Source organism: Falco cherrug, chromosome 6 (genome assembly GCF_023634085.1).
Source record: "Falco cherrug isolate bFalChe1 chromosome 6, bFalChe1.pri, whole genome shotgun sequence".
In the NCBI taxonomy this organism is placed as follows: domain Eukaryota; kingdom Metazoa; phylum Chordata; class Aves; order Falconiformes; family Falconidae; genus Falco; species Falco cherrug.
Window position 1 is genome coordinate 47,570,793 of NC_073702.1, and position 15,789 is coordinate 47,586,581.

At 43.3% G+C, this 15,789-nt stretch overlaps 1 protein-coding gene across 5 annotated transcripts in view; it reads left to right on the forward strand.

The window, feature by feature from the left end:
- The first annotated feature begins 9,926 nt into the window (after nucleotides 1-9,926).
- SCAF8 (SR-related CTD associated factor 8) overlaps nucleotides 9,927-15,789 on the forward strand; it is a 167,120-nt gene continuing 161,257 nt past the window's right edge. For 2 of the 5 annotated variants that reach the window (XM_055713807.1, XM_055713806.1), the window contains exon 1: nucleotides 9,927-10,332. In XM_055713807.1, the coding sequence (XP_055569782.1) occupies nucleotides 10,303-10,332 (30 nt within the window). In that variant the 5' untranslated portion in view covers nucleotides 9,927-10,302. Of the gene's footprint in view, nucleotides 10,333-11,039; nucleotides 11,059-15,789 lie in introns of those variants that run through there. The other 3 variants (XM_055713805.1, XM_055713808.1, XM_055713810.1) reach the window with 2 other exon arrangements.

Sequence of the window (15,789 nt, forward strand, 5' to 3'; positions counted from 1 at the left end):
TGCGTGGAGGGGTTTATTTGGGCAGGGAAAGGCGGCATCGCGGGAGCAGGTACGCAAAGAGGAAGGGAACCGCGTTTCCCCCCAGAGCACAGACGTGTGAATAAGCTGCCTGCCCGACGGAGCGCTTCGTGCCGCTCCCCCGCGCTGCCACCAGGTGGCGCCATCGCGCCGCGCCGGAGAGGGACGGCCAGCGGCGCGGGCGGGGCTCGGAGGATGGAAGTGAAGCCGGCGCGGCCAGGGGTGGGGGGGAGATGCTCTGTCCCGAGGGTCCCCGAGGAGAGGGACGGGGTTAGGCAGCCCGCTGTAAGCACCGTCTGGAACGATGAGGAACGCACGGCCCGACGTTTGCTGCTTTGGGGATCGCCAAGCGCTGAGCTAGCTGTCGGGGGCTGTAGGGCTGCCTCCGCAGAGAGCCGGGGCTGACTTCTAGTCTCTAAGAAAAATAAAGCCTGCAGGGCTCTAAATGTAGCCTAAGCCCTCATCTAAAACACAATAATGCCTTCTAACTGCAGCTTTTCCACTTTTAAAACTGCCATCAGAGTTCCTGAGCTCTTGCTTTGTGGCTGGGTGTCCGAGGCTGGGTGCGGGCTGTCACCTGCCCTGCTGGCTTACCGATAGCTCACGGCGTCTGCGTCGGGCTCCGCAGAACCGTATCTGTTTTGTAAGGCTTTCGGGAAAAAGCTTTGATGGTAAGGAAGCACGACACAAAGTTGAGAAGAGACTACAGGCTGCGGCCCCAAAAAAGTCAGGTGTGTATGTCCATGTAAGCCATTTAACCTGTAAATTTGCACCAGCAGTTGCACCTTTCCTTTGGGGATGTGCCGTGGCAAACACTGTCAGCACCCTAGGGAGACTGGGGCTCCAGAAATCTTTTCTCAGAAACAACTCTCGGTATCTTATCTGAAGGACATAAGAAGAAATCTTAGTACTTCCCTGTATATGGGTTTTAATACAGCAAAACGAAGGCAAGATTGTATTTGAAAACTTCTTTAAACTTGGGGAAAAGTTTTTAATACATTATGCTTTTTTAGTTATTTATGATGCCAGCTTTTTGCATTTAATTTACTCCTGTACCATCGCCAGAGGGGTTTTAGATCGGGCATTCAAGAGATTGATATTTTTGCAGATTGTAGGTTAGCTTCTTCTCAGTTTAATTATACCTGAGCAGACAGATATGAAGCTGGAATGCTGTATTTGGTCACGAGTGAACGCAGTTTTTTGACTAGTAGGGCACATAACATGTTTCTGATTGTGTAAGTATTCTTAAATGACATGATCTTGTTTTGTGAATTTTGCAAAGTAAGCATAAGACTGACAAGGATCACCTGGTTCATAACAGTTCATTCCTCTAGTGGCTGGGCTCTGGTCTGGAGAGATAAGCTTTATTTTTCCTTTTTACATCTTCTTCTGGGGGGAATTTGGTGAGGTGTGTTTTTAAAGCATTGTAACATCGCTTTGCTGTTAAGCCAAAAAGCTCCAGAAGCATATCCAAACCTTGCCTCTGCTGTGACCTACTGTGCTTCTGAATGCTTCATTTAGTAGCTTCTGAGGGATTTGGACTAGCTTCATCACTGCTTAATGAGAGCAATTATTTGACTAATACATTCACATCAATACAGATCTGATGATACAGAATGTTGTTGTAGTGGTACTATTACCTAGACAAACCAATCTTTCAGTTAAGTCACAGAGGGTATACCAGTGCTAGTTCCTTAAGTCTTGCTCTTAAAGGAAGTGACCACTCATACATCGAAGCTCAACAAGATGATTTCTGCTCTGTTACTTTTCAAAAACCTTTGGGAGTCAACAGTCCAGATCTTACAGCTACAAAGCTTAAAAAAGGTGGCAAAGAGCTTTCAAATACATAATTCCAGAAGTTCTGACCAATGTAAGATCTACCTGTTATTACTTAGTAAAGAAACCACCCACAATTATTAGATTATACTACAAAGTCTTACAGTAAGTGAACATAGTTTCTCAGTGTTTACATCTTTGTAGCAGTGGCATCTTTTCATCTCTGCATCTGTAGTTTTGTATGGAATTGAAAGGCTGTATAGGCCATATACCTCTCACTATCCTACATTAAGGCTATAAATGCCCTTGAGAAGTGTAAGTTTTAAAAGCCTGGGAGCTGAAGGTGGAGCATACTTAGGGATGTCAAGCATGGCAAAGCGTACCTTGTTAGCAAGGTATTTACTCAGAAAGGTTAGGTGGATTACAAGTTGTCCTGTATCAAAGCCAAAGCAAACAGTGGTTTGGACTATATTGTGAGGTAGGTATCAGCACTCCTACAGAGGTAGTATGAACTTCTGCTCTCTGTCTGCGGTAATGTACCCGATTTCATTAGCTCAGGTACCAGCAGCCAATGTGCTGTTCCCAATATTATATTATGCAGTCCTGGATTTAATGCTGACAAGAGGGTGGTTGTCAGGGTCAAGCAGAAGGGTGGTTTCTGTACAGCTTGTGTTTGGGCAAGCACAGTTTTGCCCTGGGAAAGTAGAGCAATTGCAGAAGTTTTCTTGTTCGTGTTTTGTTGTTTCTTGAAGTGAGTTTTTCTCAGAATTAGTTACATGTTAAACTGTGTTGCAGGGCTTTTCCTCCAAATGATAGGTAGATTACCATGGGAAAATGCAACTTTGTACCTGTTCCAATGTATCAACAAAAAAAGGTTGCCCCTGTATTATGGTTTTAAAACTAAAGAATTAACTTCCCTGAACTTCACAGAATACTTTAAGCATATTTTCTAGTAACAACCTCTTCCCTGTTCTGAGATCAGAGCTTCAGGTGAGACAGAAGGAAAATGAACTAAAGGATCATGCTGGTTTAAGCAGACTGCTCTGGGGGCTGCTCAGATCTAGAAGGCATCTTCTCGCTTTTGTGCTTGACAAATTCAAAAACATGCCCAGTAATGTTACTGATAAGCTCTGCTCGACCCTAGCCAGCCAGCTCCCAAGCCTGTCATCCTCCTGACCTGAATTCTGAATCCAGGCGTCTGCATCTGGAGAGTTGAGTAGTTTGGATGCATGGGAGGAGGTGATTTCCTCCAGGTGGCTGCAGGAGTTTGGAAAGCACAGTACTGGCAGCAAACCTGAAGAACTGTGTGTCAACTCAACCCAGCTAAGTTTAGTAGCTCCAACCAAGCACTGTCTGTGCTACAGTTTGTTTTGTAGTTTGTACTTGTAGTTTGCCCGGTTTCTCATCACCCTTCATAATGAAGAGCTATAACTTTATCGACATATATGTGTCGCTAATGAGTCAAACACGCATCAAGTTCAGTGTGTTAAAAGTAACTATACTCAAGTGGCAAGTGTTCCCCTCCCTGGATGGAGTTTACAAATAGTTTTTGTTAGTTACTGTCTTGTGCTAGTTGGCCCAGAGACAACAAAGATGTAAGGAGCGTGTGCCTGTGAACTTTTGAATCTTTTGGATAGGTGACGGATTAAGAGGTATTTCTAGACATCATTTAACCACTTGAGTTTAGGTGACAAAGGATGCTGCACACACTTGGAGGTGTCTGTATTTCTTCCTGTCAAACTCCTTATGTGCCACATCATCTCCTGCTACGAGGGATTCTGCTTACTCTCTTCTGCCTACACTTTCAAAAATACAATACCTGGTTAACCTGCATACCCTGGGGTTGGTTGTTTTTTATTTTTTTTAAATATCTGCTATACAATTGCCTTTGTTAAATATTTGTATTGTCTTTGTGAGCTTAGACAGGTAAGTCTTATTCTTGGAGGAGGAAGAAAGGGATCTGCTGTCATTGCTTTAGCTGATCTACTGGTCTTACAGATGGTGGAAACTAGTAAGCACGTGCTCATGCTTTGCTTGAAGTATACTGATAGTGCTGTCTAATAACACGCAGGAAGGATGATCGTTTCCTTATGCAGAACTCGAGCACTATACTCAAGGAGTCTCTTTTTTGTTTTATCCCAACCATATATGCTTTAATTGAATTAAGTAATTCCTGTTAGGGCATCTGGAGAGAAATTTGAAGGTTGACACAAAAAGCTAACTGCCATGCCAGGAATATATACTATTTCAAAACACAGTCATTAGTGCAAATAGCAAAAGTTGTCGTTCTAGTATGTTTATTAAAAACACATTGGAGTGGGAATATAAATGGATAAAGCATAGCTATGTAAGTTTCTTCTGCAAAAGCTGTAAGTAGCCAGTGATTTTTGTTTTCCAGGATTTTCCTTAACACCCCAGGTAAGACGGTGGCTATTTAAAATTCCTTGGACTTATGGTGGCCAACAACTTGTGTGTGTACATGTAATCGTCTCTGTTCTGCTTTTTAACTTTTCTAGTGCAAGGCTTTCGTTCAGACTGACCTATTCTTTTGTAAAGCACAAGCATGCTTTTGAGAAGTAAGATTTACTGTATAGTCTGTGCCACTGTGTATTTCTGGTGTCTTTCCTATTTCTGTGTGAATTGCTAATGAGCTGAGCCACACTGTCCAAGATCTAACAGAGATAGTAAGAAAGGAAATAATTTGCTTTCCTAACTGGAATTACTGTTTACTGAAAAGTAATGGACGAGATAAGAATCCCATCTTTTTAGACAAAGTGCAATTGATATGACTGTAATAAGGTCATAACTTGCCAGAAAAGTTCTGAAACTGGAAAATCAGGCTTAACAGCTGAACGGGATGAGAAAACTGTCAATGTGATAAGAAGGCATGTTTCATCTCTGGGGACTTTCTTCCTCAAATGTTTTTTGTCAGTAATCAATTAGGCATTGCAGACAGCCAGGTTTAATCACTATGAAATAAACCTTGGCTATTCCTTAATTTCTGACTTTGCTAGCCATCAGAATACAGAAGCATGCGGTAAGTCTGGACCAGCCAGTTCAGAAAAACTTGTCCAGTTCCATATACACCTGTGGCAAAGTCCTATGCCTAGGAGACCTGCCCACTGATTTTATTCTTTTTATTGTGGTACCTTGCATTCTTGCTTTTGCTAGAAAAAGTGACATTACATATTGGCTAAACCTTTGATTTCATGGCTATGTAGATTTTAAAGATAATGTGATAGTCTAGGTCTCATTTGTTAAGCTTGAAGCAAATAATAATAAAAAAAGCTTGACCAAAAATTGCTTATTTTCCTATGTTATTTGCTTGAGACAGTAAACAGAGAAATGACTGTTAGTGTATTGTGCTCACTTTTGTTATACTCTGTAATGAGATTGTCTTAGCAGACTGGGAGAAAGAACTCTGGTTTTGCAGCCTTATTGCATGTTGGAGATTTAGTATGTATGGGCAGGATAGAGAAAGTAACATAATGTGAAGGAATGATCCAAATTGCTGGTCAAGGTCTGCTCTCCTTGTTGTCAGCCTGTATGTCAAAAGGAACATGAGCCAGCTGGTAAACAGTTTTTTCTTTTTTATTCTTTTTTTAATTAAAAAGTATTCTCAGTCCACTGTCTCTAATGCTCTCACTTCGGGCTTTTTGACCCTAGGTTTGCTTGTTGCTCTACAAACAGCATCACTCCAAATAAGCAGTCTTTCATCATTTATAACATCTAAAATTTATCAGTGAATCCTCCTTGACTTTTCCTTGAAATACTGAAGTATATTTTTGAAACTTTTAGTACCGAAATTGAATTCTTCAAGAATATTTCAGTATGTATATTTTTTCACCTGTATCTACTGAAATACTGTTATGATTTTTGTTTTGGTTTGAGCTTTCCCCAAGCAAAAATGGATACTCTTGTAGTTGGAATTGGCTATAAAATATTTTTTATGTCTTTTATGGTACTTACAAGTGGAGATCATAAGGGTGTTCTATCCTTGTAATTCTTGTAATTCTGCTGTTACATTAAAATGAGATAAGCATGCTATAACTGCTGCTGCAAACCATTGTCTGACCTTTATTTTAAAAGAACTATCATGTTAGGAGCAGAGCTAAATGGTGACTATGCAACTATAGGAAACAATGATCACTCTACCTTGTAGTTGTACAGCATAATCAGAAACAGGATGGCACAAAGTTCAAACTTCAAGATTTGAATCCCCTACAGAATAAGAAAGCATTAGCAAACTCTTCCTGGCTGAGCTTATTCTAGTAACGTTGGAAATGCTGCAGTAGGTGTGACTTGTATTGCCAGCGCACTTGCATCAAGTTATCCAGAATTCCTACAAGCATGTCTGAGAAATGTTACTTCAAGGTAATTTTTAAATCTGTCTTCTGCTTTCCTGATACAAGCAGTTCCCTTTGAAATCAACACAGCCTTACAGAGTGTGGAGCTGAGAGCAGAAGCTGGCCTGTAAATCAAAGCTTTGATCGCTTTTGAAGGTGTTTTTCCAATAAAGGATTCTCGAGGTGATTTTTGTGGTGTTGTGCTGAGAGAGTCTGACACCATCATGCTAGGACAAGTGCAAGATATTCAGAGTTCAGTCAAGCTTGACCAGAATGAACTGCATAGTAAACTAACTGGGGTTCCCCGTTATCAGGCTACCATGAGCAACATGCGGGTACAAATATAATAGTTCAGTTTCTCTTACAATCTCTGAAATTCATAAGTGAAAAAAAGAGCTCCTTATGTGAACATACGTCTAACAAAATCAGGAAAAGTTAAATAAAAAAAATATTTTTCTGGTTATAAATAAGAACTTTTATAATGGTTATAGTGAAGGAGGAATGGCAACTCAACATGCAAATGGAGGAACGTGAGGCAGAGTTAATGAAGAAGGATAGAAGGGAGAAATGTGCTACAGTCCAGTCAAAAACGTAAGCAGCTCATTGAAAACACACTGAAAAATTAAGTAGAGACTGGCAGTGTGCATGAAGGCTGACCTGAAGCTGTGCATTGAAAAAAAGCGTGGAGTTACTGTGAAGGAAACGTAGTGACATCCTCTTACCTGAAGCTACAAGTGCCTAATAACAGATCTACTTTCATCTGTTCTTTGTGCCTACTGGAACATGAACGTCCTGACACTTGCCTGTGGTTTCCTCTGCTGAGAGGAAACAACAGGGAATTGCTCACATCGATGGAGGATTTCTTCAGCACGTTTGCAAGTGTAACACTTGTTCGATCTATTGAGTCCATATTTGGACTTGTCCAAAGTAGGAAAAAGACAGGCATACCTATTTTACCTTCTCCTATGGAAAAAAAATCCCCCTCACTAACCAGCAGGTTAAAGATCCAATCAGTCTTGCTTTTCTCTCAAAATTGCAAAGTTTGCATCCACACAGGAAGTGTGCCCCATCATTGCAAATCCACATATAATTCATTGACATGTTGGAAAGAAAATGGAATCTTATTTACAAAACTGAAGTTTCTGGTATGAGTTTCAGCAGCTGTGCAGAGCACTGGAACCACTGGTTCCAAATGCTGGTGTTGTGCAGCAAGCTGTCACTTGTTCTGCTCCACAACACAATGAGAAATCTCCCAGCTTTGGTATGATATGAGTAATAGAGTAAATCAATGAATTAAGCAGTCTCATGGGGCAAGGTGGCCTTACCCTAAAACAAGCCAGTGTTTCTGCACTAATACTGTTTTGATATTACTTCATTTGTATGCTTGCTTAATTCAAACCTTTAGTTCTAATCAGAGATGTATTACAGTATTCATTCTGTAGCCTAATTCTTATTTTTGGATGATAGCTAGCTCCTTATGAGAGCAGGGATGTACTGTGCTGCTATGCTTTTTTCCTACTGCTGAAATTAAATAGCGTTGTTAAAAGGCTTTGTTACCTAAGCTCTTTAAGTGGTAAATATATTTGTTTAAATGTTTATTACAGACCTACAGCAAACAGGCTAAATATGGGGGGAGGGGGACCACTTAGTTTCAAATCCAGGCTCTGTGCTTTTGAGGTCAAGGCTTTGTGCATGTATCTAACTGTAAATCCTACTCCTCCTCTGGTTTCTCCTTTATTCACTCTGGAATAAGTATTTTGGAGAAGCAGTTGCGTGGGAGTTTTGTGGTTGCTTCGAGGCCATTTTCAAAATACTTTTTGCAAAACTTTTCTTGTGCAGTGTGGTATTCCATCCATTTCAATAAGAAAAACTAGACTTGCTTCAATTTTGCCTAAAAGGAAAACTAGATCCTGGAGGAACAGAGCTGTTCTTCACATCTTATTTACTCTTAATTCCCACAGAAAAAGAAAGAACAAAAGAGAAACAGAGACTTTGAATGTCTGGTAAGCATAGTGTGCTTCTCAAAACATCTGTGAAGGGGGGCCAGTTCTGGCAGAAAACTGCCAGATGGCTGCACTGAGCTGCGCAGGTCATATTAAGTGCAGTTCAACAGGAAGTGTTGCTCAGCTCAGAAGGGGTGTTGGGGAGCTTTCTTGTCCAACATCTGGCTCAGAGTGGGTTACTAAGGTCTTTATCCCATGGGACCTTGGAAAGGGATGGAGACTGCACAGCTACTCTGGAGAACCTGCTCTGCCGCTTGGCCATCTTCACAATGGAAATTACTTTCCTTCAGTTGTATCTGAACCTCCCCTGCTTTAAGACCGCTGCCTCCTGACCTCCTGCTGTGTAGCTCTGTTGAAGAGCCTTATTCCAGTGTTTCAGAATGATCAAAAATGTTAAGGAGCCTTATTTAGCCATTTTACTTTGCAGGTATTGGCTGCTACTGGGTGCCCTCCCTACCCCATGGCCATCTTTTTTCAGTCTGAACAGATTCAGTGACCCTCTTGGTGGCCTGATACTGCAACCGCAGTGACTGCTAGAGATGGGCTTTTTCGCTAAGCAAGCCTGTTGGGGATGGGACAGGAATTCTGTTTGTAACAAGACTTCATCATCTTCCTTGTAAGAATGGAGCTGTAGGATTCCAGGTCTGCCTCAAATGCTGGGTTTATCTTAATTTGTAAGTTACCTTGTTTGTGAGTAAAGCTTGCTTCAGCTTGGAAGCCCCTGACTCCAGCCCACAGTGGGAACAGTCACTGTCCATGACGGGCCCTCGTGGCTCTGGTCTGAGGGGGGCTTGTGAGGGCAGGAGGCCACAGCCTATCCAGAGCTGGCCTAGAGTCTAGGCTCTGGTCTGAACTGCAGTTCATTATTTTCCAGTCAAATTTGTGCTGTTATGGCTCTGTTGTGTCAGTAGAGTTGAAAGAACATAACCGAGCTCTGGAAAAACAGCAGCTAAAGGCAAACCTAAGGCTTTATCCTCAGTGCTTCTGAGCTCCTTGAGCCTCTCCCTGACAAAAGTGACTCGTGGCAGCCTTTGTTTGAGGGGGGGAAAAATAATAGAGGACTTGCTTCCAGGGCATAGATGATGTCTGGTGGTGCTGCTGCTGCTGGAATGTCTCAGCTGAGTGAGGTTTCGTGCTTTGGGGAGAGGCAGGGCGCTGTGCAGGGCCGGCATGGCAGCCGGGGGTGCGGGTAGCACTGGTGGTGGCAGGCTGCAACCCGGGCGAGTGCCCTGGGCGACGGCGCAGGAACGCCTCAACGCCTGCGTCTGGATTTAGTGACTTCTTGGTGTCTGATCGTCAAGTCACAACATACACGCAGTAAGTGCGCTGGGGCTTCTGACTGATTTGCGCTATGATTTTGTTTTTCTCCTTTCTGCTTGATAAACAATATTCTTTTCCAATTGCTTGTAACTTTTTAAAATTCTCATATTTTTTTGCTGCCGACACGTTTTCCTCATATTTTCCTTCAAGCCTGCACGCTGTTCCCCAGCGGGCCCTGCCGGAGGTGAGGCCCTGCGGACAAGGTGCGAGAAGGCGGGCGGTCGCCTCCCGCCGGGGATCCGCCTTCAGCCGGCAACGGCCAACACGCCGGCCCCAGAGCGCCCGGGCTCGCCCCGGTGACGTGCAACGCCTCGGTCCCGTAGCCCCGCGCTGCACGCCGGGCCGCAGGGCCGGGGCGGGCGCCGGGCGGGGCGGGCCGCCATCCCGGCAGCACCGCTGTGGCGCGGGGCGGGCGAGCGAGCGCTGCCCGGCAGGCGGCGCTGTAGCGGCCTGCGCGGCTCTCGGCTCCTCTCGGAGCTGCGCTGCGAGGAGCCCCCGTGTGTCCGCCATATTGGCGCCCGCGCCGCAGCCGCTGCGCGTTGTTCCTCCATCTCCTGCCGGCGCGGCCGAGCGGAGCCGAGCGGGGGAGGGGACGTCGGCGCCGCCGGGCGGGAAGCGGGGCGAGAAGGCCGCGCGCTGCCGGGAGGAGACGGAAACGAGCGGGGCCCCCGTCCCTCCGCGCCCGCCCCCTGCGCCACCCGCCATGGCGAGGAGGCCCGGCGGCCCCTGAGCGAGGCGCGCACGCACGCACAGACCGAGACTAGCCCCCCTCCCGGCCGCGGCCCGGCCCGGCCGCCATCAGCGGAGAGAAGCCGCCCGGCTCCCGCCTCCGCCGCGACATGGAGGCCGTGAAAGCCTTTAACAGCGAGGTGTGTAACCCCCCTCCCCGCGCCTTCCCCTCGGGGTCGGGGAGCGGGCGGCGTCCCGGGGCCCAGCGCCTTCCCTGCCCCGCTCCCGCTGCGCGCGCCTCGCCGCGGGGAGGGGGCGGGAACCGGGGGGGCCCCGGCGCGGCGGAGTGGGGGTGGGGGGCGCTCTCGCCGGAGGCCCGGGGGCTTCCCCCCGGTGTCGGGCGGGAGCGGGCCGCTGCCGCCGGCCCTGGGAAACGGGGCGGGGGGGAGGGGTAGCGGAGGCGCCCCCCCACACCGCTGCTTCCGCCGTGGGGCTGGGGGCGGCTGAGCGGATCCGAGGGGACAGGCGCGGGGAGGCCGAGGTGGAGGCCGCGAGGCGGAGGAGGCCTCCGGGCTGCGGTGGGGCGGTGATGCCCGACCAACTTCACGCAGCGGCCGGAGGAGGCTGCGCGGGGCGGCCGGGCCGCCGGGTCCTGGCGCTTCCCGCCTCTCTCCTCCTCCTCGCCTGTGACATGTGTGGCCGCCCGGGCAGCGCGCACTTGTAACACCTCGTGGAGCTACGTTTTAAATCTGGGGCTGGGAATACAAAGGCCTGGAGGCCCGTCTCCGTGTTTGAGGATGGTACCTTCGCGATGGTCAGGGTGGAAGCAGACGTTCCCTGCATGCGGCCCTGAGCTCAGGTCCTGCATCGAAGCACTGTGCTGAGGTGGGGCAGCGGCACCCCAAAACACGTGCTGACGGGGTCAGGTATTGATGCGGCACCTGGCTTCTCTTTTGTGCCAGTAGTTAATGTTTATTTTATTGCAAGATAGTTCTTGTGGCGACTCATATTTCTTCCTCTTGATTGTGAGACTTCGTATCATTTATTTTTTGAAGTTAACGTAAGAGCAAGGGAAATAGGTGTTTATTTTCTTTATAGAGTAGCCCTATGTGTTAAAAATACATCTTTATTCATGTTAACTGTAGAAAGTATCAGCTGTGGTTACAAGTATACTACAGACTGCTCAGGTGTTGCAGCTCCAGCTTGCCCTCGTGCTACCCCCGGTGGGGAAGTAGTACAGTTTTAATGATTTTAAGTAATACAGTAGTGGTTTGGGTTTTTAAAATGTTAATTTGATTTGTAGTGGAACAGTGTGCTGTGTTGTTTCTACAAGCCACAATAAGGTAGGTTTTTAAAAAGGGCAGGTACTTTCTCGTAACTGAGGAGCAGTTGAAAAACTAACTGCTGTGTGGTTCTAGGTGTTGCACTTTATGCAGGTTGAATTTTTCAGCAGAAGAAATCACACTGTGGCCACTAGAAGAAAAAACAAATAGTAGAAACTCTTCTCCTATTTTTTTATTTGATTAACCTATGTGCTGTATTGTTAAGCGGCGAAAAGGAAGGGTCTAGTCACGAGAGCAGAAGAACATAAGCAGATTAGAACCTTCTCGTTGTATTTACCTACAATGTGTGAGCAAAAGTCTTTGCATTCAAATTGGAAAACAACTTCTGGCTGACTTTCTGAGCACTCAGATATAAGTACTGAAAAAAATAAACAACTCTGGAGACTAATGGTGAGAACTGTACTGAAGAGGAGAGTTTGAAGAATATGCCTTAAATCTTCCAAATGCTTCAAAACCAGTAAACTTCAGGTTGTCAGAAAAGAAAATGCAGATCAGGCAGTGACATTTTAATCAACTTATCTCCTATGGTATAAATAGACAGCATCTATGAATAGACTTGTTTTTATGACTTCTCTTTCAGTTTTCTTTTAACCTGTGTCTCCATTTGAATGCTGGGCTACACTGATAGAAAGGTTTTAAGTACTATGACTAAACCTCTTAACCTGAAAGTGAACGGTACAAAGCTTAATATGTTTGGGGAATCCTGCATGTCATTGCTGGCCACTCTTAACACCTCTGTACCCAGCGCAGAATTTGACTTTAACTTAACTTTCCATCATGGTCTCAGGTCTAACTGACCTATGCACATTTTGCATTTTAGGACTGTGAAATGATCAATAATTATCTAAAGTAGCTGAAGTATACAAGTCAGTAGATTTGGTTTGTGCTGTATGTAAATGCTGTCAATTAACTTAGAAAATATATGCACTTCACTTCTAAAAATCCTTTTCTTTGTTTATGTTATGTTTTAAGGTTGTGTTGTCCTCCAGAAATGATGTCAGGAGTTCTGTTCTAGAGATTTTTGGCTTAAAATAGACGTAAATTAAATTTAGTGGCAGATGGGATAGACTAAATTATGCAAAAACTTACCATGCTTTCACTTACGCAGTTTGCATTCAGTTAATAATTTTACAACAGTTTATGTAACTTACTGGTGAAATCCGGATGACACTTTAGAAAGAACATTCCAAATACATTTAAACACTTAAGTCTGCTGATTGGGTACTTCTGGGGTTGGTGTGGTTTTGTTTGTTTGTTTGTTAGTTTTTAAAGGAAGGAGTTATGTTTGGATTCTGCAGTGAAGCTAAAATAAAGGCAGCTGTCCATCTAGGTAGCATGGCTTACTCCAAATGTGCGTGTGAGATAAGCATTGTATTATAGCTATGCTGTATGACAGTGAGAATTGATTAACATAAACCTGTCATTAATTCGATTGGACAAAATCAACTTTATTTGAACTCTGACTACTAGAAAGAATTCTGTCTCTTGCGGAAAGCTCTTCATTGTCTAGTGATACCTGACATTATCAGTGTTGTACCTAATTGTATATGTAAAATTAGCCCCAACATTTAAAGTCTTGGGAAAGATAAATTTAAAGATGAGAAATAATCACACTGCTAAAGCAAACATATTCAGTATTGTTTTCATGTTGTGGTTGATAATTTTACTATTTGATTAAAACTGCTCGGCAACTGAAAAATAGACTATTATACAACTGACTTAATATACTGTTGAGGTAATTGGCAATATTTTATACCACACAGTTTATAATTTGCTACAGTTGACATCATGAAGGCTAACCATTGCAGAATCATTTTCCTCCAGGTCTCAGTTCAGACCCGGAGTTTTTTTCTGGAAAACACATCAAAGTCAAGAACAGTTCTTGACAGAAGAAAATGACTGGAATTTGTCAATTTTTTTACACGTTCTTTAAAATGTATTTTGTTAAAAAGGAATTGAAATGGACTAGAGGCAAGGACATGTACTGTCACAATTCCAGAACTCAGATGGTAATGTTTTAATTGCAGACTTAATTAAAACTCAGTTACTTGTTGTATAGTCAGTTCAGTGTTAAAGTCTTGCTGTCAGCTTCAAATCTAGCCATTCTCACATTGGTTTCAGCTACTGAAGTTTTTTTCAGGTGCTGTACTGCCTAGAGTTTTCCTGCCATACTTGTCCTTTTTGCAGTGGCAAGCTTTGTTTTTCTAAAGTATTTTCCACTATAATTTGAAGAATACATGCAGACAAATGTGAAAGGAGATCGTTGGATGCTTTAATTCTGAAACAAATTTAATTATTTTTAATTTTTTTTCATTATGAAAGAATAAATATGCATAGTTTTACAGACAAGTCAATAGTCATAGGACTGGAATTAATTTTAGGGGAAATAGGTATCAGATTAGTTCTAAGTACAAGATAAACTGCATCTTTGAAGCAATACTTTGTTTAGTCATATTAACTGCATCTTTAAATATTGAGTAACAGGAATCTTGAAAGGACATTGATTTAAGTTTTAGAGGGCATATTCAGCTTAGAGGCTGATTTCTTTTAAAACTGCAATAGTAATTCACTGATCTAGTTCAATTAAATGTAGCATTTCTATTCACTTAAAGTTTCTCAATATCTGTAATCACATACAGGCACACATCTCTTCATGTACAACCTTCGTTAAGTCTTGTTGTCTGTGATGCTGCCCTTACTGGGTTTTTTGTTTGCAAAAAACACCAAAAATATCTCGTTCATTCGTTATGCGCACTTTAGTCAAATAGTTGAAAAATACTTGTAATTTATAAGTTGCTGAGACCGGTACCTGCAGTCTTGAACTACAGCCATTTAGAAGGTTAGCAACAGTAAAACTTACTTAGGGCAGTTTGATAGCTTAAGAAAAAAACCCAGCAAAATCAAAAAACATATTTCGTTGTAGTATTTACATTGTTGAGTCTAATGAACAATAGTTGTTTTAGCATCCCGTGCTTCAAATTCGAGCTGAAATTTAGTGGAAAAATAGATTTTCTATTTGTCAGGCAACACAATATATTATGACATGAGAAAGGCAGTTGTGAAAACAATCATTTATGTTTAGGAAAAAAAAAAGGAAAAAGTAAGGCAGAGTTTCTCCCTTGGAGGGCAGGAATGACGGAGTCATGTGTCTTCAGTTTCTTTTCAGAAGTGATGTGTTCATTTGAGCATGTTTTGTATAAAAAGTATAATTCCTCTTTTCTGTACAGTTGGGTGCTAATCTTTTCATAAACAAATTGAATGGAAAACTAAATGTCATTATGGAGATGTGGAATATGCTCTATTCCATCTTAAAACTGTTTCAAGATGAAGATGCACATAAAGCACTGTAAGATTAAGGTAGTGATTACAGTTTGCTTAGAGTGATGTGGGTTTCTGTGTCTTTTCTCTTGTTAATGTAAATGTCATCTAGGGTGTGAGAATCATAATTAAAACTTCCACAGCATTGCTAGGCTGGGGTTCAGCTGTTACTGACAATGAAAATGGTTGTCCTCGAATAGCTCACCATAAAGTAGAGTCACAGTGAGCTTTTGGCATGCAGAATGGTTGAGAGACGTGTAAGATGATAAGTGATACATAAAGCGATCCTTGCTACTTTTAGGTTAACTGGTTCTTCTGAAATCTGTCAGTGGTAGGGACATAAGTCACTGATCATTTGCTGGCAGTGCTGCTGTCTATATACTTGCACTTCATTGTCTGTTAGTCACCTTTATCATGTTGTTTCTTCAGAAGATATGTTTCAAGTGGCAGTGGGGAATAGGTCGGCTACAATTTCAGAAATGTGACCCTTGGAAATAATCCACACTTTAATTACTGAGCATTGGAGTATAGGTGCACAAAAGCACAGAAATGTAAATCACATACTTTATTTTGACTATTTAAGTGGCATATTCTGAGTCGCTGAGGAGGCTTTTTCACAAAAGAATGCCAGTTGATGCTAAAAAAAAAAAAGTGCTAAATAGTAGGCCTCATGAAGATGCTAAATGGAGATGCATGCTGAATAGCTTGGGAGAGTGAAAAAAAGGATGCTTTTTGAGATGAGGAGCCAGGGCTTTGATTAGTGCAAGTAGTGGTGCTACCAGTTATGTATAAGGAACAGTGAAAGGGCGTGTAAGCTACTCCCTGGTGAGATATTTTTCTTAGATTCTGCTGCACGTTTCAGTTGTCTGAAGCACCTGAAACATCTGCAGAGTTTTTTTTTCCTAGCTGCTGAAAAAAGTGGGAAAACTTGTCTGTTTCCTCTTTTCTGTTACTAGTCATAAAAAAAGTGCGGCCCTCTTTCACATCCTCTGCTGT